Source organism: Musa acuminata, chromosome BXJ2-5 (assembly GCF_036884655.1).
Source record: "Musa acuminata AAA Group cultivar baxijiao chromosome BXJ2-5, Cavendish_Baxijiao_AAA, whole genome shotgun sequence".
In the NCBI taxonomy this organism is placed as follows: domain Eukaryota; kingdom Viridiplantae; phylum Streptophyta; class Magnoliopsida; order Zingiberales; family Musaceae; genus Musa; species Musa acuminata.
Genome location: NC_088342.1, coordinates 212501 through 239330, shown reverse-complemented (window position 1 = coordinate 239330; position 26830 = coordinate 212501). Strand labels below are relative to the sequence as shown.

Here is a 26830-nt window from a genome sequence, read left to right as displayed (position 1 = left end):
ATGTGTCGAATCATTGCTTGCTGCCGATACATCTAAAAGCTTTTAAGCCTCAGTTTCTACATTAAGCGTTTGATGTTACAAGGCATTACTATGGTTTCTAAATCTGAAACTAATTGTTTCTGAGCTTAATCGACCTAACATTCTCATTTAACAGAACCGAGACAAGAAGAAGAAGAAGAAGAAGAAGAAGAAGAAGAAGAAGAAATGACATGATGGATAACTCGAAAAGAAATAAATCTTCAAATACCTCCTACGAGTATTTGACTCAAAGTCATCGCGGTCAGCATGCAACAAGGACAGCTGACAGAGAGCGTCTGAAAACTCGGTTTCATGCTCCAGTGATAACACACAAAGCGATGGGTCGGCAGGAGAAGAAGACCGGGCGGGCTGGCCATGGCTACTGATGTGCATGCATCATCGCCGAATCTGCCATCGCCCATGCGACGCACTGGGGATCTACCATGGGAGTGTCGATGGGAAGAAAGACATGAGGCGGTTCTGTCGCAGCCAAGGCAGGGTTCAGGAACCTTTTGCATCCGCTGATCGGAGTTCGTAAATGGGGCCCGCGGGACCCACCGCTCGGTTTACCGAGTAAGATGTGGAGAACCGTGTCTTGAGATGTGCACCGCAGGATGAGGACAGGGAGGGACCTGAAACTTTAGGTACTCTTAGTTGTACGTAGAGCGAGAGCCAACCAAATCGATTCGGTTTGTGGGGCCAGTCATTGGGAGGGTCACACATGAGCGAAATGATAGTGGGAGCGGGTGGGTTGAGTTACTTGAAATAGTGACAGAATTATTTTCATTATTTGCCCAGAGATAATAGAAGATAATTATGGTTCGCATGAGCCATCCCACCAATTGGCCATGGCCCCATGGGGAGGGCTCCACCGCTGCAAATTATATACGTATAATATACTTTTGTGTTTACCTTTCTTTATTTTATTTTATTTTATTTTTGATTATTATATAATTATGTGTACGCAAGACCTTACGAGTATAGTACATCACTAATAAATTCTATTTTAGATATCTAAAATTTATCTCAAATACTCAACTGGATTCAGTAAATCATTAACAAAATAATAATTGAAGTATAAATTATATCATGCATAACAACATGTAAAAAGACATCACTAACTATTATATTATATTATTATTACATATAATAACATTCTTAAATAATATATAAATATAAATATATATATTTACATTTGAATGTCTTAAAGAATGATTCTTATTCCACTTTCCAATCAAATGAATTCATCATGTTCTTTTATTTTTAATATATGCACTCAACTACTATCTATGACTTCATGATTCCACTGCATCAAATTCAAAGAGCCGAATTAGTCTCTCTCTCTCTCTCTCTCTCTCTTCCCCCTTCTCAGCAAGTGTATAACACTGTGGCAGCACGAAATGGTGGAAATAGGAAGCAAGCGAGAAATCTAAAAGAAAGAAAAAAGATAAATAGTGACGGTTTTCTACAGATTGAATGCCACTGTAAATCATAGCACTAAGAGAGAGAGAGAGAGAGTAGTCTTCTCACTTCTCTTGGAGACCGACACGAAGCACCTCATCGAAGTCCCTATTTTTGGAGCCTCTCACCTCCCTGCTTCGATCCAAGCGAGCAGCGATATCTGTCCACGAACCGCGATAATCCTCTGCGTGATTCCAATCTCCGTCCCGTAATGCTTCGCGGTCGAGATCTCCGGTGCACGGTGTTCCAGGTGGAACCCTCGCGGCTGAGGAGCACGGGCTAGGGTTTCCGAACCCCTTTGTTCGAGTTCTTGGAGACCGAGCTGCGTCTCGTTGTCTGAGGCCGAGATAGGGTTTGGGGTCCAGGGTGTTTGCGGAAAGGCGGCTCCTTTTGGTGCTTGGTTCTTACGGGCCGCGAAGGGGAAGCTCTGAGGGGAGATCCGCAAGGTTTTCCGGTTGCCGTCGGGGTTTTCTTCTCCAATGCGTGGGTTATAGTGATTTCGGTTGTTCTTTTAGGAAATTTTTTTTTTCTTCAAGTTTGTTCCTCGTCGAAGCTTGGGATTGAGCGAGGCTTTTGGGGTTTTGCAGAAAGATTTCATCTTTTTATGGGGTTTCAGCTCGGTGGGTTTGGTTGAGATAGCTGGTTTACATTTTTTTTTTCTTTCCCTCCCTTTTCAAGTCTGTCGGCCTTTGGACTTTTAGTTTGAGCATCAGGGGAAGGAGCTATGTAGTGGTTGAGGTGAAGGTTGGAGTAGATGTTTTCGTTACGAGTTGAACAAGCTTGAGGCACCGCGGAACTTCCGGAATCTGTGATTTTGGCTCTACTTTCAGATACGATTTCTTGGTGTTCAAGTCCAAAAATCATCTTTTGATGTCAAAGATTGCGACCTCTAACCCTGGCGCCTGCAAATCGAGGCATCACGACCGATTAAACTGGGAGTGGCTCTTCCTTGCAAAGGAATCGGCTTAGGTGATGGTCTCCGCTTATAGTTGAGGATTTGTGCCCAAATGGAGTAGTCAAAACCAAATCGTTCTTTTACATTTTCTCAGTTGGTAGCTTTTATAGATTGCAGAGAAAAATAGTGAGGCATGAGTTCTAGTGGAAACAGGCGAGGCACAACCAACTCTGTGGGGAAAAAATAAAAAGGATTTGAGTTTTGCTGTTTAAAGTGCCCGTGCTTAAAGATTTCAGTTGTTTGCTGACGGAAAGGAGCAACTGTGATAGTAAGCTTCTGCTTCCTACTGCAATAATCTTCTTCTCAACTGCCAAACAATGAGACTAACATCTCCAACTCTCACCACTCAGCCACAAGAAGGTAGCTATTTATCCTCTTCTCTGGTGATTAGCATGAAAATTTGTGTTTTTGGTGATAATTCTTTTGTTCCGTGTGCTTCCTGTGGTTCAATGATTCGTGCCCTTATATATGTGTGATTGTTCTGGATTTGGTTATGAAAATTTTCAGATTGTTTGCAATTCTGTCTCGAACTGATTCTTTGGCCAACAATTTGTCCCTGGAAATTGGCATGCTTTTCATTTTCAAACATTTTTCCTTCTGGGTATCCTTTTTTTTTTTTTTTTTTTTTTCTGTTATGTGTTCCCTAGGTGCAAGAACAGATGGTGCATCATTGTGCAAGTTATGCATTGCTCTATAAGCTTCATTGCAGGATTCATAGTTTATCTTAGTTTGGAATCTGCACTCACCTGATAGCTGTTGGATAAAGAGGCAGATATTTAAACATTTATGAGTCTTAAAAATACCTTTGACCAGGGCAGACCGCCTGATCAATTAGTTTGTGAGCAGTGCTGTTTCTCCTTGCACAAGCAATTATAGAGTTTAGACAATTTGATTGCTGAAGGCTACATATTTTTAAAAACAATTTCTCCCTTCTACAAGTTATTTGTTTCTCTGATGCTTAATTTTACATTTTATCTCCTACATGCCATTTAAAAAAAAAAATGGTTTTCTACGCAATGCAACTTTTGAAAAATGGCAGGTTTCAGTATTTGTTTCGTTCTCAATTAACTAAAGTCACCTACTGGTGACAACTAGGCTGAAAAAAATCTAAACAGCATTAGCTATACTACATGTTGTTTAATCTCTAAAAATCTAGTTTTAGATGATGTTGCAATGCTTTACAACTGGCCTTCTTGACATGATAGTCCAGATTTCTTTATACATCCAGGGTATCCTTTTTGTGATAGCCAATGTCTTAGAAAAAAGGCTGTGTTGGTGAGTAAATATGCTGTAAACATAACCAGGTATTTCTCCATTTAACAAGTGCTAAGTTTGTATAATTATGGAGGTCAGCATTTGCCATAGAAGGTCTTGCATGTTTTCTAGTTTTAGATTTAAATTGGCATCATCTGATGGGTTTGTTTACATAGCTTGTGAGCATGTTTGTCAGCAGATTCAAACTTGCTCTTTTACTCAAACAATAGTGTGTATTTGTTTTCTGAAGAAGCAGCCAGGGAGTTATCCTTATTGTTATTGTTATTAACTTATTATTAGTGCTATTTGTTTATAAGCTTGTCATTAGCTTATGTTGATTCTGATTCTTGCTGTTTTCGTGCCCTCGTATACAGAGGAACCACGGTGTCTTAACTCAGAGTTATGGCATGCATGTGCTGGACCTCTGGTGTCATTACCTGCTGTTGGAAGTCGGGTAGTATATTTTCCGCAGGGTCATAGTGAACAGGTCAGTCGTTTTAGCCTACTCTAAGTCACCATTCATGCAATTAAACAATGCAAGTATCTCCAGTATTTTTGACCTTGCCTTCTTATCTTTTAGTTGAATCCTTAGTCATGAAGCCCTAGCAACCTGTTATATGTTCTTTAACAATTTCAGCTGTCACAGGTGGCTGCATCAACCAACAAGGAAGTTGATTCTCAAATACCAAACTACCCAAGCTTGCCTCCTCAGCTGATCTGTCAGCTGCATAATGTTACTATGCATGTAAGTGTATCTTCAGTACTATCAAACTGTACATGCTTGATTTGCCGTCAACCATATGATGCGTTACATAAGCTATTAAAATTCATTTGTACATCGTCTTCAGGCTGATGTGGAGACCGACGAAGTTTATGCTCAGATGACCTTGCAACCATTGAGTGCTGTAATGAACTGTATCATTGTGCTTCTGCCTTATTTTAAACACACTTGTAATGTATTTTTCATTCGTTTGTTTCTTTTGGATCTAACATACAGCAAGAGCAAAAAGATCCCTATCTCCCTGCTGATTTGGGTACCCCCAGCAAACAACCAACGAATTACTTCTGTAAGACATTGACCGCAAGTGACACCAGTACACACGGTGGATTTTCAGTTCCCCGTCGAGCAGCAGAAAAAGTTTTCCCTCCATTGGTAGGTATTTTGCGTATTGTGTTAACTGGATCATAGTTATTCTAGGATTTCTACAGTCTCTGACAATCTTATCTTATTCACGTTGGGGTTTTCTTTTAGGATTTTTCACAGCAGCCTCCTGCACAGGAGTTGGTTGCAAGAGACCTTCATGGCAATGAGTGGAAGTTCCGCCACATTTTTCGTGGTGAGTATTTGTTCAGTCATCTTTTATTAGCAGTATATCTAACTGTATTGTACATGAGTTTTTCATGTGTGTGTGTTTTGTATCGTGTCATGAGATGATGGAAGTTGCTATGGTATATTCCTTAACCAGTTTAAAGATAAAATTCTCATTTTATATTCCCTGAGCATTGCTTGATGTTTCATGGTTTGGTCTTTAACTGTCATGGAATTATATCTTCTATTCTTGTGTGCTTATGATTTGAAGCAATAGCTTGCAAGTTAATTTTACTCGTTGACTGTAGTTTTATTTATCATATATTGACTGATATTTCCTAGAGTTTGTCGTTGTTGTGTTTTTTGCTCTTGATTGTCAAGCCTGTTTCAATTGACAGCCAGAGCTAAGATGCTTATTTCATTGGTTGCTAGTTTCTGCAGCATTTCATTCTAATTAATGACTGTATGACTGTACATGATATAGGTCAGCCAAAGAGGCATCTGCTTACTACAGGATGGAGTGTTTTTGTGAGTGCAAAGAGACTCGTTGCAGGGGATTCTGTTCTTTTTATCTGGTATCATCATCAAGCTTGTTTCATGTGCTACTTTTGAGCACTTCTATATTCTTGTTACCAATAAACTTTTTCTTCCTCAGGAATGAGAACAATCAGTTGCTATTGGGTATTCGGCGTGCCAATCGACCTCAAACAGTTATGCCTTCTTCTGTATTGTCTAGTGATAGCATGCACATAGGCCTTCTTGCTGCAGCTGCTCATGCTGCTGCTACAAACAGCCGATTCACCATATTCTATAACCCAAGGTGAATGCCGTGCATTCTGAAATATGCCTACTTTTATGTTTTCCCACTAACATTTACCACTGATATTTGCTTTCAGGGCAAGCCCTTCTGAATTTGTAATCCCACTAACGAAGTATGTTAAAGCAGTCTATCACACCCGTGTTTCTGTGGGTATGCGTTTCCGGATGCTGTTTGAAACCGAAGAATCAAGCGTTAGACGGTGAGTAACTCTTCATTCCCCTATCTTATTTATAGAGGTTCTTCAGTAGTTGATTGCTTGCATAAAATTTAACTTTGTTCAACTTCTTTTTGCATTCTATAAAATTAATGTTATGATGATTTTTCTTTGATTTCAGATACATGGGTACGATTACTGGGATCAGTGATCTTGACCCTGTCCGATGGCCAAATTCACATTGGCGTTCTGTAAAGGTAGGTATGGGTAAATAGCCATCTTTATGGATTTCTTTCTTCAAAGAACCAGTATGTTTAAGACTAATATCTGGCAGTCTTATTATTTCTGCAAAAGTGATTGATGGGGATGCATATATTTTCAATTGGTCACTATAATTTTAATTTTGGTATTACTTGTGCAGGTTGGCTGGGATGAGTCAACGGCAGGAGAGAAGCAGCCTAGGGTATCACTTTGGGAAATTGAACCTCTAACGACTTTTCCCATGTATCCGTCTTCCTTTCCTCTCCGGTTTAAGCGCCCATGGCCCACCGGATTGCCCTTCTTCCATGGTATGATTTATTAGTGCTACTTGAACAATCAGAATGTTTATTACCAGCAACAGCAATTGTTAGAAAACCTGATGATTAATATTTTTGAGTTGTTCCATCATTCATCTTTCTGTACTTTACAATTTATGTAGGTGGAAGAGATGATGAGTTCAGTCTAAATTCACCACTGATGTGGCTTAGAGATGGTGGAAATCCAGCACTTCAGTCATTGAATTTCCAGGGTGTTGGTGTGACACCTTGGATGCAGCCAAGACTTGGTACTTCTATGCTTGCTCTACAACCTGACATGCATCAGACAGTGGCTGCAGTAGCCCTTCAGGAAATGCAGACCATGGATCTTACTAAACAGGTAACCCCTGCAATGCTTCAATTTCAGCAACCTCAGAACACAACCAGCAGATCCGCACCCATACTGCATAGTCAGATCTTACAGCATGCACAGCCTCAATCTCACCAGCCCCTCCTTCACACTATTCAAGGAAATCAGATGCAAAGCCAGGCTCAGTCTCAGTTTCTTCAGCATCATTTGCAACAGGGGCATTCGTTTGCTGAACAACAACAGCAGCAGCAGCATAATCTGCAGCTACAGATACCAGAGCATCAACAATTTCAGCAGCAAAGAGTTTTGCCTGCTTATCAGCAAGTTCCTTATGGTGCAGCCAATCTGTCTCAGCTTAGCTCTAGTTCTCAATCCCAATCAACCACTTTGAACATGATATCTCCATCCTCACAGTTGAAGGACTTTCCAGATTCTAATGGTAACTCTGTTTCGGCATCTAGTGTCTCCCCCCTTGATAACATTTTACATCAAATTTCTCCAGAAGAAACATCACAACTTCTTAGTTTGCCAAGATATGCCCAACCAGTTACTTCGAATCCCTGGTCGTCGAAGCGAATTGCAGTTGAATCAATGCTTCCTTCGGGAGCTCAAAGTGTACTCTCACAGGTGGAACAAATAGGTTCTGGACAGCCTAATATCCCCTTACAATCTGTAGTGCTACCACCATTTCCGGGAAGAGAGTGCTCAGTGAATCAAGATGGCAATATGGATATCCAAAACCAGCACATGTTTGGTGTCAATATTGACTCATCGATTTCAGTACAGAATGGCATCCGAAGTCTTGGTACTGGTGTCAATGGAACTAATTCAACAAACATAGCGTATGCTGCATGCAATTTATTGAGGTCTGCTGGAAATGATTTTCCTATCAATCAAGCAGTAAATGGGTCGAATGGTCTGGATGAATCAGGCCTTTTGCAGTCTACTGAGAATGTTGATCAAGTGAACTCACAGAGTGGAACATTTGTTAAGGTGGAGCTTATTTATTTATTTATAATTTATCTTGTGATTATCTTATCTGGATTTTGTTTCAGGGTGCAATCAGTTAGAACTGTTTTGTAGGACCGAGTATAGGTTTTTGCATACCGAGTGTAGCACACATGTTACTCAGCTAATACTTGTCTGTTCTCATCGGTCACAGGTTTATAAATCAGGTTCATTTGGGAGGTCACTGGACATCACGAGGTTTAGCAGCTACCACGAGTTGCGAAGTGAGCTTGGGCACCTGTTTGGCCTGGAAGGCCAATTGGAGGACCCTTTGAGATCAGGCTGGCAGCTTGTATTCGTCGACCGGGAGGATGATGTTCTTCTTGTTGGCGATGATCCATGGCAGTAAGTTCTTTCTGTAACGTCATACGCACACGGATGATACTTTCTCAAGTAGCTCTTAGTCTGTCTTGCCTTTTGCAATGGAACACTGTTTTGCCTCTATAGTGTATCCATATCTATTTGCATTAGCTGCTGAGTTTTAGAAATTTTATGATGAATTTGGCTTGCACTGCAAAGTTTTAAGATCATTGTTTGGTTTGTCATTTTAATTAATGCTTTATGCTTGTTCTAGGGAGTTTGTCAACAGTGTATCGTGCATAAAGATACTTTCGCCCGAAGAAGTGCAACAGATGGGCAAACAAGGTGTAGATTTTGTGAATTCAGCCCCCATCAAAAGGCTTCAAAGTAATGGGTGTGATGACTATGTAAGTCAGCAGCATTCAAGAAATCTCAGCGCCAGGATCACGTCGGTCGGGTCGTTCAAATACTGAAGTGGCAACCTTTCTCTTTTTCCCTGCTCTATGTTTTGCTGCACTTGAAGTATGACTACTTGAGCCGTGTTATGTCTAATAACTGTACCATATTGTATGTGCTTGTAACCTGGATACACATCCAATGCTTAATTTGTGAAGACTGGTTATGTTAATGTAGGCTGTTTTATTGTTCTATTTTTGATACACACACATATATATATATATATATATATATATATATACATCGGAGCACTGTGACAAAACAGCATGATTCCTTTGGCGTCAGGTAACAGTAGATCTTCTACTTCCTTTTTTTGTTTTTGTTTTTTCCCACTGAGATATGTCTGCCCTGTTTTTTGTTGCAGATTTCAAAACTAGATTCAAGTAAGAGATGGGTCTTTGGTGCAGAGAATTGGTGTCAGATCCTGCCACGGCTGTAGACTGTGCCATTCCGCCATGGACCACAACTAGGAAAGCTCCTCCCAGAGACCCAAGTAAGTTGGTCCCTGTCCAAGCGTGAATTCCACTCATTGTGACATCCACTTTTTCTCTCTCTCTTTCTCCTTGTTATCAAATTGATCTACCAATATTATTTATATTTTGTTTCCACACTGACATCTCTGTCATTGTCCTTTTCCTTGAAGATCATGCCATCTTTTGGTGTTGATCTGGTTGCCTCGCTGCTTGGCTGATCTCGAGTGTTTTGGTTGGCTGAGGTGACGCATTGCCACTGGACTTAAAAAAGTGGGAGGGAGGGAGCAATGTGGCCTCCATTAACTCCCACTCGCTAAAGATGTGGACATCTTTCTTTCCTCTTGGCATCTTCTTTCCTCCGTCACCATACATGGTCATTCTCCCGTCCCTTTCCGATCTGTGTGTGTTGGTCCCATTGCCCTCACATCTGCTCTTGTTTCTTTCTTTTTGACCACTTTTTGTTGGCAAAAACAAAAGGGTTCCTTTCCGGTTTCAACTCAGGTGACAGTAATAATTACTTGCTAAAGCTTGTTGTTCACCCAACCCAACAGTCTGTGCGTTTGTGGAACTGCTGTTTAAGCTACCCGAGCCCTTTCTTGCGCAAAGGTCGATAGTAGCTTCGTGCCTCCTCCACCCCTCTCCTTCTTACCTTGTTAAAGCACACTACTGCTCCTTGGAACTGTTTTCTCATCTCTGGATCTTCTCTAATGATTTATATGATCACAAAGAATATTGTATAGAAGCTGTGGAGGGAGAGCAGTCTATGGAAGATTTTAATTCGTTGGGGTTTCGTAGTAACATTCGTTGATTGGCCTGTCTTAAGATCCACATGTCGATGAGTTTGGATTGACGGAGACTATGAATCATGTCAACTTTGAAGTGCATTATCGACTCATCTGCTCATGTTAATCTAACTCCGTATCATTACGATACATCCATCTAAAAGATGCAATATAATTAATGCCACCCAAGATGGGGTGGTGGAGAGGTGTAAATGACGAAGCCCTTCAATCGGAGGATCTCTCTATAGGATAGGACATAAATGATGTGCTCTTCATTTACATAAAGATCACCCACACTGGGAAACAATACAAGACTTTCTCTAAAGTTCTTTACTCCATTGGATTTATAGGCTATACGACATCATATCATGTTGGCTTGTCGGGTCCATCGTAGCTCCGGTTGTTTAGGTGAGGGTGAGAGAGAGAAAGATGGCAGTCTTGCTTTGATGCCTAACCTTCAATATCTGCAAATAATAAAGCCATGGCAGGTGGGGAGAGTGACACTGATACTTTCTTTCGCTGTGCAACTAAAGGAGTCATCTCTTGTGTTGATGATATGAAAGCTTATAAAGACATCTAATTCAGAGAGCATAAAATAAATGTAACTTAAGCTTGCTTCAGAAAGCAAACACTGACATGATACACTGCACCCTGAACGATCAGCATGATGTCGGCTATCTCAGCTTTTAGAGTTCGATGCTTCTGTTGTTTTATGTAAGAGAGAGAGAGAGAGAGAGAGAGAGAGAGAGTTGCAAGTTGTAGACAACAAACTTAGAAAAGCTAACTAATATGACCAGATTTGCATCATTCATAACTCCCATAATGCCTTGCCAAAGACTACCTGATATTTGTCCAAGAATTTATTGGTAAAACTATCTGGAATGATCACAAAACCAAGATTCTGTTTACAGTATTTATTGTAGTGATCAGTTCATTGGTGTACAGGTGAAACACCATCGGAAAAACTCGTTACATCTTCCACCGAACCAGTAATGCTCTCGAACGCCTGCACGCATACGCTCGAAAACCCCATGAGAGCCTGGAATACATTCGGGAGGCTTGTCTGCAGATTGTTCACGATCATGGCTCGGCTCGTGTGAACAGAATTTAGATACTTGATCCTTTCTTCCTCCACCCTCTTCTTGAAAGCTTCCAGTTTTGCATGCTTTGTTGACGATGGTGGGTGATTCACATGAGGTACTTCGACCAAGTTCTCTATACTCCCAAGCGAGTTTAACTCTTTCTCCAACCTTCTCTGAAGTCGATCGGATTTCTTCTGCAGGCTGTGCTCTTCGGTATGTTGCAGAACGATAGAGCGGATAACCAATAGAAAGTTCTTGATTGCCTCAGCTGCTACCTGTTAAGCTACAGAAAGTAAGGAAAAAATGGCAAGTACGTTGTCCTAGAAGATGGATGTATTTAACAGATTGAAGACATTTTAAACTATGAAATTTCAGATTCCAATTTCATTCCTCTCCACTAAGTTGGTTTAACAGATCGAATACAAGCTTTAAACTGAAAAATGTTGCACCCCAATACAACCTCTTCTTCTTTCCACTAAGTTTTCATTTATTTATGAAGTCCAACAAAAGAATACTACAAGCCATAATGTCCTAACCAGGCCATAGAAAATGTAACTAGCAAATTCCTAGTCTAAAACCTCATCAATCTTTACCAGAATCTTATTAGCTCTATTTGATTATTTTCAATTTGATAAATATCTTCCATAATTCAACTTCTACTCAATAAGAAGTTAGTTAGTAAATGCTTGTTGTTAGTGCAGTTGTACCCAACAATGCAGCCTTTTTTTTGCTTTCGTTTGCACACATCCAGTGAAAGTGCATATATAAGTGTGTATTCATGGATATACTGCATGCAATATGCAAGCTTTTGCCTCATTAGATTAGACTCCCGCAACTCTGCACTTGTGAACAGGTAAATTAAAGAATTAGATCAGATATGCATCCAAGCAGTTTATTAGGAAACAATTCATTTATTTATTAATAATTGAAAATCATGTCATCATTATGTTTCAAAAATTAGAACTCATTTATGCAAACATAAATATGCCGATCAAAGAACTTGGGTGGACAAGTGGATGTGTAGCGCAGCATAGCATGTCCCACAATTTTATAGAGATTGACCATTAGCACATTTTGAAGGGAATAGGGCAAGTAATAGTACCTTGTCTGGTAGCCCATCAAGAACTCCCTGTAATTCTTCACAAAAACCACGGATACTAGATGTTGAACCCATAAAGGCATTATTTTCCGGAAGTCTGTCAGTCAGTCTAACCCACTGGTTGAGAATGCGAACATACTCACGCTGACAGCGGAAGAGGTCGCAGAACGAACTATACCAAGAAGTCACCTCTGCTTCTAGCTGAGATATGGCATGACGATGAGAATCAGTGGTTGGATCATTGCCCAAATGACTGTCAAGAAGATTTGCTTGTTGAGAAACATGGTTTTGCACTTGATGACATTCATACATTGTTCTCCACATCTTCTCAAGCCTTTCAAAAAGACAAAATCAACCAAAGATCACCTGACCGGATATCAAGCAAACTGATAGTACTTATTCGCATAGAGATGAGTAAGACAATCACTAGTACTTTTTAGCCCAAAAGTGCTATTGAAAGCTATTACTTATTCTGTTTCATAATGGTTTTCATTTACGATAAGCTTAAACATCCAAAATTCATACTAAACAATAAAAAAAAGGCACAGTCGCAACTTACCCTACAGAGAATTCAATCAACTGTGGAAATAACTCTTCATCCCTAAGTTTTAATATGGACAAACATGTTCCACTTATTGCCTCCTTCAGAGAAACCATTTGGCACTGCAAATCCTCAATGTCCGAACGAGCTTTCTCAGTTTTTGTCCAGTCATAATCTCCAGCTTCTAGTTTATGCAGTAGTAGGATTATCTTCTTGTGCTGGGAGTTAGCACTTTCCTCATCCTGACATAGAAAAGCCACTAGATGAAAAGGTAGGAACACCAGGTACTGGTTCAATAATAAGGAGAAAAGCAACTTTGCCAAAAGAACAACTATCCTTTGATAAGGAGACACATATACACGGTGCTTTTCACAGTCTCGATTAAGATCTATGCTATCTTAAGTGATAAACATGTTTGAAGCCCATTTCAATATACTAGGATATCTAAATATGTTGAACATAACAATATAATTTCAATTATAGTTTGATTATTTAAGGGCTCCTGGTTGAGGCTTCAGCGACGATGTCCTTGATTTATAGAACAGGACCATTGGCATTTGAGGTTCATGATGACATAGGGACAGCAACTTCAAAAAAGATAATGCCAAGGCACTGAGGAGAAGATAATAAGTCAATAAAAAAGACAGCACATATTTTAGGTATACAGAACTTAATTAAAATGAAAAATCAAATAGTTTTGGAGGTCAAGGAGAAAGGCTCGACAACAAGTTTCACTGCATCCCATTCTTGGGGACTTCATCTTGTATATCTACTTTACAAAATTTATTTTGTGGGATTTCTAAAACTCAAGGGTTTCAAGAATTGCATTATAAACAGATTTACCTAATCATAGTGTCTTCTATTTCTGTTTCTGAAACTGTTATGAAAAAAACTTAGTCATATGTTTCAAATGCATGCCTAAACTGGCTAAGGGATGATTGCTTGTTGGAGAGAGCTCAAAAGATATTAAATATCAGTCTGATGCAAATTTCTATAATCTACCAAACCACTACAGCACCAAGACACCAAACCGTACACTAACTTGTAGGTGATGTACGGCTTGGTATCACTAAATAAAATAATACAAAAAAATAAACCGAGGTGGTAATTGTGTCGTGGTCCAACAGAATCTGGTGAGCCACAAAAGGGAATCTTTGGTTTAAGACAATTATTATGGACCTGTTATAGGATTTAACATAAAATTTATATTTGATAAATGGGTTTAAGACAATTATCATGAATATACAGTATCTGATAAATGAATTCATGAAATTCTCTTAAAATTTCAAATATGTTTTACCTTTATGTTGGACCATGACAACGAAATCAAAATTTTCAAGTGTTGATAAAGAAACGTTAGCTATCCTGCAGAATGCCAATTTGCAGGTGATTATGGGCATTCAAAATGTGAAAAATATTTTTTATAGCATGAGCCATAGGTAGACTGATAAGAAAATTAGATGTGATATTTACGTACTTGTTTTTCCTTTGCATGTTGCCATACATCTTTCGAGTTCAAAATTTTAAAAGGCAACACCAAAATGTAGTTTTGTGTGAAAACAAAATATGTCCCACAAAGAACTGCAGATTCTGCACCATCTGTCTTTTCATCTTCAATATTCCACACATCAAACAGAGGTGACCATGTTGTGACCATTAATTTTGTGTTTAGCATACAAGTAATTTCATCCTTAAAACATCTCTATCGGATGCACTCGAATTATGTTTTTTTCCACAAACCAACTTTACAGAAAAGAAGAGAACATTCCTGGTTCTTTCACTCATGATAAACAGAGATAAATTTGTGTTTATGATTATTAAATAGGACAAATAATCAACGGGATATGCGCCTTGGCTACATGAATGCTTATGGACTAATAATTCAAGTTGTGGAAAGTAATACAGACAAGAAAAGATGAATTTCAACCTAAAAGACAGATAATATTCTTGCATTTAGTTTACCTACAGAGTATAAGAACTGTAAAATACTATTCATTTAGAAATCTGATTTTAGCTAATCTGCATGTCATGCTTACCTTCACTAGCTTGTAGAGCTTCTGCTCCTCTGCAAAAAGCTTCTCGAGGGTTGTGCAATGGTTACTGGGCCTACTAGCACTATTTTCATCTTGAGCATCTCTGTTAGAATGAGTTGATTTGAAAGACCAGTTCCAAGACAACACGTTTACGACTTTGGCGGACGTGGAACTTCTCCCTGAAAAAAGAGCTAAATTATGCCTTCACACTAACTAGTTCTGAAACAAGATAGCTATGAATAGAGCGATTGTCTTGATTAATTTCAGAAATAGTATTCAGAAGTTTCTCCTTTCTCCATGCTTATAGCTCACTTCTGTAGACCAATACAATTAGACTGCCAAGAGAACTTTTAGATAGTTGTCCAGGTGATGAATTTATAAAACTTACTGACCGTGGTCAATGAAGCAACCTAGAGACTAAACAAAAACATCTATGTAAATGTCAACATATATCAGCAGGAAAAGTGAAGCCAGACTGGTTCAGCATTGTATATTGCTAAAGAAGGCATGGTGAAAAATGGGATTAGAATACAAGTAGATCTAGAATAATTGTTACTGCACTTTTTGGAGAACTGCTTGCAGCACTCTCTGATGTTGAGATAATGCAACTTTTGTTTGATTATCACAAGCAAATGGGACAACATGAAATAAGAATATAGGAGAGGAGCATTATGCTTCCAAAACTACAGCAGGAACTGTTCACATATATGATCTCCCCATATCTAGCAATTATTTTGGTGGTTGTCAAAAAACGCCTTGCAATTCATTTTCTTGATATGAGGCCAGTGATTGGGTGTGCACAAGTATTATGAAGTAGTGTGTTACAAACCAGCAGAAATTCACATAAATGTTCTGGTTGATCACACATCTATAACTTACCAAGACATAAAACACTAAATATTATTCTAATTTACCCTAAAATTGTTCTTGAAAATTCATAATTCAGGTTCTCAATGACTAAAACCCTTTGGTAAACAGACAATAACAATTTTTTCGACATCCAACATTGGACATTTGTAGAGATCAACGATCAACATAAGTGGCAAAGATAACTTAATAATACCAAAATGCATCCTAAAAGAACTCACTACTTCCAACTCTAAAATCGGCGAAAATATTTACAGTGTTTCAGAAACCGAAACAGATCAGTTGCAGGTTCAGAGTAAAGAAACAACTTTTTGGTTTCTCTTAAACATATTCATTCATGAATGTTGACTTCATAAGATCAAACAACACCCATCATGTCAAAGATTACCTTCCCTTGCTTGAAGGTCCCAAGGATGACAATAGGTCCGATTGGACTCGAGAAGGACTGCAAGATCCTTCCCTCCAGCTGCAGCTTTCAGGAAATAATCATCTAGCTCCTTTATAATCCCCTCCAATGTCTTCTTGCTCCTCCACACCACCATCCCTATGTCTGTATCTTTGGTGAACCAACTCGCTGCCGACAAGCTATCATCAGCCAATTCCTTTGCCGGGCATTTCTCCCTCGCCCGATTCAATGCCACAGCAAAAGCCTCCTTTCTTTGGACCGCTTTGTCATCTTCGTCCTCCACGACCACCTCTTCCTCCTCTTCCCCCTCCGCAAACTCCGTTTTAGTCTCCGCCCAATCCTCTTCTTCCGCCGCAGCATGTGTAACATCTCCTCCATCGGGTACCGGAGATGAGGAACCCGACGAAGCTGGAGGGCCAGAAGGATCCCAACAGTCCCAGACCGAGCTGGGGAGGGGAGGTGGAGGCATCGGGCAGCTCTCGTCATCATCCATATCGCTTGAATCCTCATCGGACAACTTCTCCCTCGTTACCTCCTTCGCGGCACGGAGACTAAATTCGGGAGGGGGCGGAGGCGAAGGCGGAAGAGTCGGCGGCGGGGGCGGGGAGGGTGGCAATGCGAGTCCAATAGGCGGAGTACCGCCCGGGATCATCGTCTCCACTTCAGTGAACTGTCTAAGGGTGGCGCCCGTGTTCCGCAACGACTGCAGGTACGCCATGTGGGCGGCGGCGAGCTCGGCCCTGCAGCTCAGCAGCTGCTTCATGAGCCGCCGGCGCTCCTTGCACTGCCACACCACCTCGTCCACATCCACCCTCGAGTAGGTGCACCCCATTCCGCCGCTCAAACAAGGGAAGAAGGAAAAAAAAAAGTCTAATCTTGATCCCGAATTCTCGATCTAAATCATCGAAAAAAGATTCAAATCGCAGAAAAATAGAAACTTTGTAGGCAAATTAGGTGGAGAACGACTGCTTCTTCCCAACTAAGCCACAAAAAACAAACCTAGCTGCTATTTCTTTGAGAGAAAAGGAAAAGACAAGACTTTCGTAGAGGGAAGAAAGCTTTAGCTTGAAAGCTAAGCAGAGGCCAAAACCAGTACAGAGAGAGAGACTGAGAGAGCCAAAAAGGTAAGTTTTTTATGAATTCCAAGATGGCATCTTTTCAATAGAAAAGAAGCAATAGAGGGAAGAGAACAGAGCAGAGAAGCTTCACCAAAGTGGAATTTTGTACAGATAAATAAAAATGGTCATCTCTGCTACATAGGCGGAGGTGGAAGAGAGAAGAAAGGAGGAGAAGAATTGAGGCGCAGAACCGTTGTTTTCCTGTCACCTGCAAGTCTTGGTCTCGCTTCTCTTATCTGTGTAGGTGAGAGAGAGAGAGAGAGAGAGAGAGAGAGAGAGGGGGGGAGGTTCTTTGGTGTATTCTATCCACATTAAAAGCAGAGCAGCCGAGGAAAACAAGTATATTATCACATAGAATCAAAGTATTAGCAGCTGGAAGAATAAAGAAATGGAGGTGATGTACAGCTGAGGGCGAAAGAAGTCATGAACAAGCAGAGTGCAGAAGAATAGGCATCGAACTACCAATCAACTGGAAGAACTTGAAAATGTTTCGTGATGAGGTGAACTTGTCTTGGACACTGTCAGAGCAATTTAATTATCACATATCAGACGATGATAGAGAGAAAGGGTTGGAACAAGAACAGTATGAAACAGTGCTGCAACCAATAAGAAGGCCATGGATATCAAAATATCAACCAAGCTGAAGAATCTTGAATTGTATGTCGAGTCATATGATTTCATCTCTGTAATAAGATCAATTTGTCAATCACACATGACGAGACATGCATGCATCTTGGGCTGGCAGACTTGTTGGGATATATGTAGATCTAGACTGAGAATTAGAACCGCGAGAACAGTAGCAGAAAGTATTATTAGGACTTCATGAAGAAAATTACCATTAACAAAGTAGATGAGAAAATTTTAAGAAGATAAAACTCAGAAACATTTTCTTTGTGTCATTTCTAATGCTAGTATTACTCAGGATTATCCTCCTCCTACAAGCATGATTATGAAGAGATCTGATGAAATCTTGTCCAACATTAGAGTAACAAAAATGAATAAAGTGAATCAGTTTTAAAGTGGCTAATGGTCTGCAAGATGATAAATACTAAGAAGCAAAAAAGAAAAAGGCAAAGACTTTCTGCTCATGTGAGACTAAACAGCATCAGATGGAGTAAGAAATGTTGACTTGACCTTTGTGGGGTCTTTGGGATCAATAGTAAAATGGTCATATGCCAAACAGCCACAGAGGGCATGTGAGAGGAAAATATTCTCTATCCAGTGTCTATAAATGGTGAGGCACCACCCCAAGACTTTTACTGTCAACCAGTCTTCAAGAACTAAGTAGCAGGTCAGGGGAATTAAGACACCTATGATCAATAGGCATGCCATTGGATATTCCTCACCTGTGCCTTGGTCATGATGATCATGTTCTTGGTTGTGCAGCCATGCAATCAATGCTTGACTAATCTTTCTAGTTGTTTGAACCTTGAGATCGATGTGGAGTCTCTTTCTCATGAATGCCCACCATCGTAGACGGAAAATTGATGGGAGGATTCTGATAATGTTTCCTATTTAAACTTGATGAACAATTGTTCGATGATTTGAAGTCAGAACTTGAATTAGAAAGATGTAGTAGATAAACAAAAAAAATGAAAAGAAAAAAATACCCTCTTTGACAGACTGATCACACACACAGACAAAAAAAAAAGAAGGATAGACGACAATGACGATGTGACGACCGATGTTATGAGTTTGCAGATACTCACAGGAATGTGTTCCGTTAATACTGATACTAAATGCTTGCCATGTAGCATCGAGTGATTCTATTATGATGCTTGCTGATAAGAATATCTAAAAGCTAGCATGAAACCAATCAAACCGACAGCATCTTTATGGGTTACTTGTGACATCAAAAAAGCGAGTCTAAAACCCAACATCTGTTCTTCTTTCATGGTTTAGAAAGAAGTGAACTCAAATAAAACTGAAACAAAACAAAAAAAAAATTGATTTTTTTTTTAATCTCAGGAAAATTCGGATCTAGAAATCACTCACTCCTCCGAGAAGATGGAAAAGTTGGGGAGATATTAAATTGTTTCCTTCCTTTTCATGGTTTGACGACATGTTTACTGAATAAAACTTTGTGCCGACAAAAAAGAAAATCCGAAATGTCATGGATAAGGCATGTAAAAATTCATTTTTTACATGGGTAAATCTCAAATCTACACATCGCACCCCTAATGGAAAAAGATAAAAGGGCAAAGATACAGGAAACAAAAGTTCCCCATTGGATTGCTTACTCTTCCTTTATAGCTGTTGTGTTTTTGTCGCAGAGATCAAGGAACCAAGAAAAGAGAAGACATGCAATCATGCATGCACCCAACCAACCAGAAACCAAAGAACGAAACAGAGAGATAGAGAGAGAGGAGAAGAAAAAGAGGGAAGACGCAGCGCCGTGGGAGAGGCAGCAGAAGCTTTTGGGGGACACTTGCGTGTCACTGCAACTTGCTCGATGACACTTTACCTTTCCTACAGGGGTCCACCTCCTCCGACACGCGGGCCCACGGGGCTTGACCGTCCACGGAACAGCTCACCCGAGGACATGGAACCATGGGGTCCCTCTGCCATCATCTCCTTTAGAACATGGGATGGCCCAGACGCGAGTAGAAGAAGACGACGACGGCACGAAGGAGTGCGAGACACGTATTAACGAGAGAGATTTATGTACGTACATGTATGTTGAGAAAGTATGAATTATGTATGTCTAGTACCTAAATATATATCACATATTAAAATTTGAAGCAGCAAACATAGGTATTATAATTCTTTCATCGAAAAGTAAGGAAAAAATCAATGAAAATTCTCAGACTTTTCAACTGCGATCAAACTTGTGATTTCCTCATGCAGATGGCATTAGGTGTTACTGCTCTGTTAGTTTTCAAATAAAAACCTATTTATTTTTATACATATTAATCATCAAATATTAGTGCTGCAGGGAGGGAGTGTATGGAGTTTGGATATGCATGCGCGGATGCATTAATGTGCAGAAGAAGGTGTTTGATCTAATTAACTCCTCATTTAGGAAAGGGCGTCGTCGGTGCATTCCCTCTTGGGATTCGTGGCGGGTGCCTCAAGATGCGCGCACGAAGCCGCAGGGAACCGTTAAGATTGGTGCGGGAATCACGGGTGGCTGAAACGAGAGCTCTCCCCAACTCTACCGTCCGGCATCGGAAAAGTCAAAGCTTTGACTCGATCATTTGGCATCACATACACTAGTCTTTGATTTTATTATTTTTATTTTTCTTTTTTTTAGTAGATAAAATATGAAATCACTTATTTTTTATGCAGACCTTTCGGATTCCACTGTTCCTTTTATTATTATTATTATTATTCGCACTTATTTTTTATGCAGACCTTTCGGATTCCACTGTTCCTTTTATTATTATTATTATTATTCGCAGTAAATCCCGTTTAAGGTTGCCTCCAAGTAGTAGTAGTAGTAGTATATATATATTTCCCCATTTCATTTAATATTAGTATTAATAAAATAATAATAATAATAATAATAATAATAATATTTATTTTCTTTGGAGCATGCAGCAAGAGGTGCGTCTTCCTTTTTGTCTTTTTCTTTGCGACAGAGGGGCCTCACTTTTCCTGAGCAATTGTCTCCCTCCCTCTCGCACCCATCGGACGCCTGCACTCCTGTCTAAAGTAATCCGTTTGCAGGGCAGCGGTTGAAGTCTCGGAGAGGAAAAGGACAGAATAGAACCTGTTCTTTTCTGGCCTTTGGCGTGGCCGGCCTTCCGTTCCTCCGTCTCGTCTTCGCTACCTGGGATAGGAAACAGATTTAATTGGCCCATCTTCTTTCCTTGGAGTTGATCACCTAAAGTTAGGATTTTGATTCGTCGACGTTGCTGGGTTTCTTGGGTCTCAGGCCTAGTGTTCTTCCGGGGTTTGTAGCTGATTCTAAAAAAATATGTATATATATATGTCTTTTTCTTGATTATTTTGATGGGTGTGAGGTGTTTGGATTAGAATTCGATTTGTTCTGGTATAAAGATGGAATCTTGATCGATGTTTGCTTTGGGGAACCTCCCTGGCGTTTTGATGGGTTGTCTCTGACTCTTCGATTGTTTCGGGATACGCTGATTATTGTTCCCGAGGATTTAGGGTGAAGTTGGAGTTTTGATCGGGAGAGTTTACTTTGTGGTGTATCGAGTAGGATTCCTCGGCATTTCCTTTTTCCCATCTCCGTTTGGGTACCTTCTGAATGTGCAACTTTGTGTGGTTTCTGGAGATCATTTTCTTGATTTTCCAGTTGGCTTTTGATGTTTAGCGCTGTTGGTGCGGCTTTGGAGTTGGCTTAGGTTTCGGTGACTTTCGAGATTGCCGGGTGCTCTTCTTCCTTATGTTTGTGCTTCCAACTTCCCCCCGGTAATCTGCTGGGAATATATGCTCTCGGTTGAGGAAGTTGATCTACAGTACAAGGAGATTTTTGTTTTGTTGGATTGGGATGCCCTTGGATCAGAGAATTCATTAGAATTTATAGGTCACCAGGGTTGAGGCCATAGCGTATTAGGACTGTTTAAGCACTCTCCAGGCCTTCAAGGAGGAACTCTGGAGTTCACTTTCCTTGGGGTTGTTTAAGATGGCCTGTGTGAAGCTTGGTTCGAAGACTGATGGGTTTCAACGGCAAGGGCAGGCCTGGTATGTTGTTCTTGTGATTATTGTGGTTTGATCTTTCACTTTTGATTTTTCGTGAAGATTTGCTGAATTTTTGCTTTAGAATATTGTGTCTCAACTGGTGGTTGTCCTCTGTTAATTGTGAGGAAGTTTGTATTGAATTCGATCTTAGTAGCTCTGGAACTTAATGTATGTATTGGTTCTTGTGCTTTTCTGTCAGTTTAATGTGTATATTGTTTTTTTCCTTTGCTTTTTATGTTTATGCATGGCATTTGACATATGATGAACTTCGCTGTGGATGATGGTAATATTTGATATTCTTTGAATCTGTACATATTTGCACTTCTATTCGATATATCATTTCAGATGATGCTTGTTGCTGCAACTTAGTGTATATAATATTAGCAATTTGTGGTCAAAACAATTAATGCTCCAGGTGCTTTATGTAATTTCAGGATTTCAACTGACAATAGGTTTGGACGTGGTTGTTATAATGGATATTGTTGTTTGTTATTTAGGATAATGTTTATTCTTAATGAAGTTTGATGTTTAATTATAAATGACTTTATTTATTAGAAATAATGATATTTTCATTGGGATGCATCGAGGGCTTTTATGGTCATGTAATTGTGGTCAAATATCCATTCCTGAGCCAATACTTGGAAGATGATTATCGAGTGGAATAATGTCTTGTCGTCCTCATGCCAAAATAAATATTGTTCCAGAGTGGTGGTTTCAATAAGGCATGCTTATGGTGAATAGAGAGACGGAACACTATAATGAAAGTTGCTGGGCACACTTGGTAGCCATAATAATATTCACAAGCTTTTCTTAATTTTTGAGTCTGTCAGCTTTTGTTCTCGAGGAAGATGCAATCAACTTCTCTCTGAGTGCATTTTGCCCTTTCTCATCGTGCAACAATTTTGCTATAGCTTTTTTTTTAAAAGCCATATACTTTACATAAAGAGTTAAAGAGTTTTCACGTTCAAACTTGACTTTCTTTCATAGGATAATCTTTTGAGAGGGATTGCTGATGGATTCTTCATTTATGGAAGAGACCTGGCATTTCACGCATGATTTTCTTACATCTTGACTCATTCCATTAGAAATATTCTAATCTTTTCTACATGCATCGCTATGTTAAATTTCATGTGTCCTCTGTAGCTTTTAAAATCTTGTTTTTGATGGAGCAAAGTGTTACTTTTGAGTACATAGACGCAGTCTCCACATACCTGTATCAATAAGTATCTGTGAGTATATATTTCAGGTATCTAATTTTCATGTTTCTCAGATCACGTAAGTGGCAACTAGCAAAATGACTGATTAGGAAAAAAGGATGATGTAGATAAATGAAGACACCCATTGGAATGCCCATTCAGTGGGACTACAACAGGAATGGCCATCTACACAGTAAAACTAGGCTAGAAGCCTAGAACAGTGCAGTTGGTTGTCCACCCTGTCTTGAAAATTACCATGCCGTGCATGTGGATGATTGTGTATTTTGGTGTGTGACTAAAACTAAAATAGAACAGTCCATTTGGTCAGCCACACTGTTGTGACTATTGCCATGCTCTGTGCTTATCGGCACTTGTATATAGTGGCTCATGTACTCATCATAGAATAGCATGAGCATCAAAACCCCTCTCTCCATGTAGTCAGCCTAGAATGATAGTCTCTAAACAAGATGCAGTTGACAATTAAATTTTTTGTTGAATGGTAAAAACACCTCATCATGTATGTTTGTCCATCTAGCTTCAGCAGTATGGACACCCAATTATACCATGAGCATTAGTTGGCGTGTAGGTTTCACTGCACGCCACATTATTATTGAGCCTTTTTCCCCAAAATGGCTAGTTCATGATATGCGCAAAGCTGCCTGATAGGTCTGTGAACATGGCATTAAAATCATTTGAATTCAGACTGACATGTGACCTTAATTGTTGAAGTGGGACTGTTTCTTTAGTACATTCAAGAGCTACAACCTGTTCCCTTAGGCTGTATAAATTCCATTTGAAGGCAAGCATTATTTTATATCGATTCCTTGTATCTTGACATAATATTTTCTAATGCTATCAAGCTTTCTAGTGTCCCATGATATTGACATTAAATGATTTGATCTATATAATTGTAAGAATTTTATCACCATGGACTTCATTTTCCTTTATGTGCTTTTGTTAGGCATAGCAATTATTGAGATACTTAGATGATGAAATCTCTGTATCCGTTGGGCTTGGTCAGGCAGGCATTTCTTCCCTATGATCAAAAGTTGATAATTAGATGGAAAAAATGCTTGTGAGAAGGTTTACGAACTCAAATAATTGTCCTTCGATCTGTACTAGGTCCACCATCTCATCTTCAGTTTAAGCACTCATATGTGCTTGCTGATGAAGATTCAATGACGGTTATCTGTATTGCCATATTCCACAAATGTAACCATGGTTTAAATCTAAAACTAATTTTCTGTTTCTGTGTAAAGAATTTACTGCTTACTGAAGTCATTATTTTGTTAACGAAGTTCGATAAAACATTAGCAGATATTTTAACTAATTATCTAATCTGCTGCGGTTTTATTACTGTTTTCCCTTTTAGGTTCTGCACAACTGGCCTACCAAGTGATGTGACTGTTGAAGTTGGTGAGATGACCTTTCATCTTCACAAGGTGATAATTCTATCAAATGATTAAGTTCGTTGCCATGCATAATGTTCTCTAATTGGCATTCTTCACAATATTGTGATTTCATGTTAAAACATTTTAATTAGGTTGTTAATCACAGATTACATATAATTTATATATCACATGCCCCTTCAAAAATGAAACATAATTCTTTTTTGTTGCACTATTTTTTATAATTTTCGAAAAATTATTGATATGTAAGGATAAGAAGGGAAAACAATGTGGATGCACAATTTAGCATTTGATAAATGCAAGTTACCCATGTTCTGGTTTTGCAATTTGTCTGTTACCACGAGGTATTCTGTCATAACTAGTCAGACATACAATCACAAATCTAGAATTGTTGTCAAACCTCTGTTCATAATTTCATTAGGATCACCTAGTTATCTGTCACCTTTCTCTTGATCCTGCTGCAACAACTTCTCTTCCTTTGAACTCTTGTTAAGGGTTTTCTAATTACCTTATAATATTCAATATTGAAACAACTGTTCTATTCGCATTTTGCCGTTGCAGTTCCCTCTGTTGTCGAAGTGTGGTCTTTTGGAAAAGTTGATTCGTCAAAAATCTGAAGAGGGAGAAGATGGTTGTGTCATACAATTACCTGATATTCCTGGTGGTTCAAAGGCTTTCGAACTTGCTGCCAAGTTCTGTTATGGTATGAAAATGGAACTGACTGCCTCAAATGTTGTTTATCTGCGGTGTGCCGCAGAGCATCTTGAAATGACAGAAGAAATTGCTGAGGGAAACTTGATCACCCAAACTGAGGTCTTTCTTAATCAAGTTGTTCTTCGTAGCTGGAAAGACTCAATTAAGACACTGCAGACTTGTGATTATGTCCTTCCATATGCAGAAGATCTTCAAATTGTCAAGAGGTGCATTGATTCTTTGGCTATAAAGGCATGCAAGGATCCAAGCTTAGTTGGCTGGCCCATCGTTGAGCATGGTCCTATGCAAAGTCCTGGTGGGAGTATTCTGTGGAATGGTATAAGCACAGGAGCAAGACCTAGATATAGTAGCTCCGATTGGTGGTATGAGGATGTTTCTTGTTTGAGTTTGCCCATGTACAGGAGGTTGATATCTGCCATGGAAACCCGAGGCATCGGGCAAGAGATTATATCAGGGTCTCTTACCTTTTATGCCAGGAGGCATTTGCCAGGGCTTGACAGGCGCCAGAGCATCTCAGAAGCTAACATTCGTCTGGAACCCAGAGCTTTAATGGCTCTTCCATCTGAAGAAGAACAGAGGCATCTTCTTGAAGAGATTGATAAGCTATTGCCTTCACAGAAGGGTCTGATGTCAACTAAAATTTTGTTTGGACTTCTTCGCACCGCTATGATCCTGCGAGCCAGTCCCTCTTGCATGTTTAACTTGGAGAGAAGGATAGGAATGCAACTGGACCAGGCCTCCTTGGAGGATTTGTTGATTCCAAACTTTTCGGACTCCACCGAAACACTCTATAATGTGGACTGCATCCATAGAATTGTTGAGCATTTCGTAGCTAGGAATCAGATGATTGGCGGGGCCTCCCCTGATGTAGCCGATGATGATCAGTTTTTGGGATCACCTTCATTGATACCTGTAATCGCAGTTGCAAAGTTGGTTGATGGTTATCTGGCAGAGGTTGCATCGGATGCCAATCTAAAGCCATCAAAGTTTCAAGCATTGGCTGCTGCTATACCAGATGATGTTCGACCATTGGATGATGGTCTCTATCGTGCCATTGACATATACCTGAAGGTGAACGTAATATTTTACTTTAGCACTTCCCTCTGTCACTCATACATACTATTAATTTGTTCTGATTTATTTTATGCATTGGTGAACAGGCACACTCGTGGCTCGCAGAGTCCCAGAGGGAAGAGCTATGCCGATTGATGAACTGTCAGAAGTTGTCCCTAGAAGCTTGCACCCATGCAGCTCAGAACGAGAGGCTTCCGCTTAGAGTGGTGGTCCAGGTGCTCTTCTTTGAGCAGCTTCAGCTTAAGACATCTATTGCTGGATGCTTCCTCGTGTCTGACAACCTCGATGGATCGAGACCTCTGAGGAGTGGGCTTCCGATCTCCGGTGAGGACACTGGGTGGGCATCGGCCATCAGGGAGAACCAGGTCTTGAAGGTGAGCATGGACAGCATGAGGATGAGGGTGTCTGAACTAGAAAAGGAGTGCTCAAGTATGAGGGAAGAACTCGAGAAGCTCACGAAGGGGAGGAGTGGGTGGAGCGCCGGCGGGAGAAAGTTCCGGTCTAACATTATCAAGGGCCAGATTTGCAGTGCTCAAGAGGATGCCATTAGCAAAGAGAGAGACACCGTAGAAAGGTTTGAGAAAGAGCAACTAAAGCTTACAAAATACAAGAAACATATGTGAACAGACATGTAAAGATTCTGCCAGCAACTTGTAGACTTGGTTCTAGTTGACAGGACATGCATGTTGTGCAAAAGAATTGTACTTCAGTATGCTCACTCCTGATAGACATGTCTGGATTTGGTAGAAGAATGATATTCCAAGTT

At 39.9% G+C, this 26830-nt stretch overlaps 3 protein-coding genes across 4 annotated transcripts in view; 2 read left to right on the top strand and 1 right to left on the bottom strand.

Moving 5' to 3' along the window:
• Positions 1 to 1388: 1388 nt before the first annotated feature.
• LOC135581733 (auxin response factor 17-like) lies at positions 1389 to 8817 on the top strand. The gene is made up of 14 exons (XM_065107610.1): positions 1389 to 2794; positions 4063 to 4175; positions 4335 to 4433; positions 4537 to 4593; positions 4686 to 4841; positions 4941 to 5025; positions 5482 to 5572; positions 5653 to 5817; positions 5894 to 6016; positions 6153 to 6228; positions 6393 to 6540; positions 6672 to 7852; positions 8022 to 8212; positions 8442 to 8817. Exons 1-14 carry the CDS (start codon positions 2752 to 2754, stop codon positions 8638 to 8640), a joined length of 2727 nt encoding a protein of 908 aa, XP_064963682.1. The 5' UTR covers positions 1389 to 2751; the 3' UTR covers positions 8641 to 8817.
• Positions 8818 to 10701: 1884 nt separating this feature from the next.
• On the bottom strand, positions 10702 to 17692 carry LOC135611953 (protein ALTERED PHOSPHATE STARVATION RESPONSE 1-like). Its single transcript, XM_065107609.1, has 5 exons — positions 15889 to 17692; positions 14637 to 14812; positions 12619 to 12842; positions 12063 to 12393; positions 10702 to 11235 (listed from the first exon to the last, which is right to left on the bottom strand). Exons 1-5 carry the CDS (start codon positions 16736 to 16738, stop codon positions 10810 to 10812), a joined length of 2007 nt encoding a protein of 668 aa, XP_064963681.1. The 5' UTR covers positions 16739 to 17692; the 3' UTR covers positions 10702 to 10809.
• A 2876-nt stretch (positions 17693 to 20568) lies between these two features.
• LOC135611952 (BTB/POZ domain-containing protein At1g30440-like) overlaps positions 20569 to 26830 on the top strand; it is a 6271-nt gene continuing 9 nt past the window's right edge. The window contains exons 1-4 of one of the 2 annotated variants that reach the window (XM_065107608.1): positions 20569 to 21674; positions 24240 to 24309; positions 24838 to 26061; positions 26151 to 26830. The exon at positions 26151 to 26830 is cut by the window's right edge and continues 9 nt beyond it. In XM_065107608.1, the coding sequence (XP_064963680.1) occupies positions 21616 to 21674; positions 24240 to 24309; positions 24838 to 26061; positions 26151 to 26687 (1890 nt within the window). In that variant the 5' untranslated portion in view covers positions 20569 to 21615 and the 3' untranslated portion in view covers positions 26688 to 26830. Of the gene's footprint in view, positions 21675 to 23958; positions 24310 to 24837; positions 26062 to 26150 lie in introns of those variants that run through there. The other variant, XM_065107607.1, reaches the window with a different exon arrangement.

Excerpts from the sequence above, each read along its gene's own strand:
- LOC135611953 (XM_065107609.1), bottom strand. The coding sequence starts at position 16,738 with ATGGGGTGCACCTACTCGAGGGTGGATGTGGACGAGGTGGTGTGGCAG. Across the intron at positions 12,394-12,618 it reads TTGATTGAATTCTCTGTAGG|GCTTGAGAAGATGTGGAGAA; the intron begins GTAAGTTGCGAC and ends TCTTTTTGAAAG. Across the intron at positions 11,236-12,062 it reads TTGATGGGCTACCAGACAAG|GTAGCAGCTGAGGCAATCAA; the intron begins GTACTATTACTT and ends GTAGCTTAACAG.
- LOC135581733 (XM_065107610.1), top strand. The coding sequence starts at position 2,752 with ATGAGACTAACATCTCCAACTCTCACCACTCAGCCACAAGAAG. Across the intron at positions 5,573-5,652 it reads GATTCTGTTCTTTTTATCTG|GAATGAGAACAATCAGTTGC; the intron begins GTATCATCATCA and ends TTTCTTCCTCAG. Across the intron at positions 6,541-6,671 it reads CGGATTGCCCTTCTTCCATG|GTGGAAGAGATGATGAGTTC; the intron begins GTATGATTTATT and ends CAATTTATGTAG.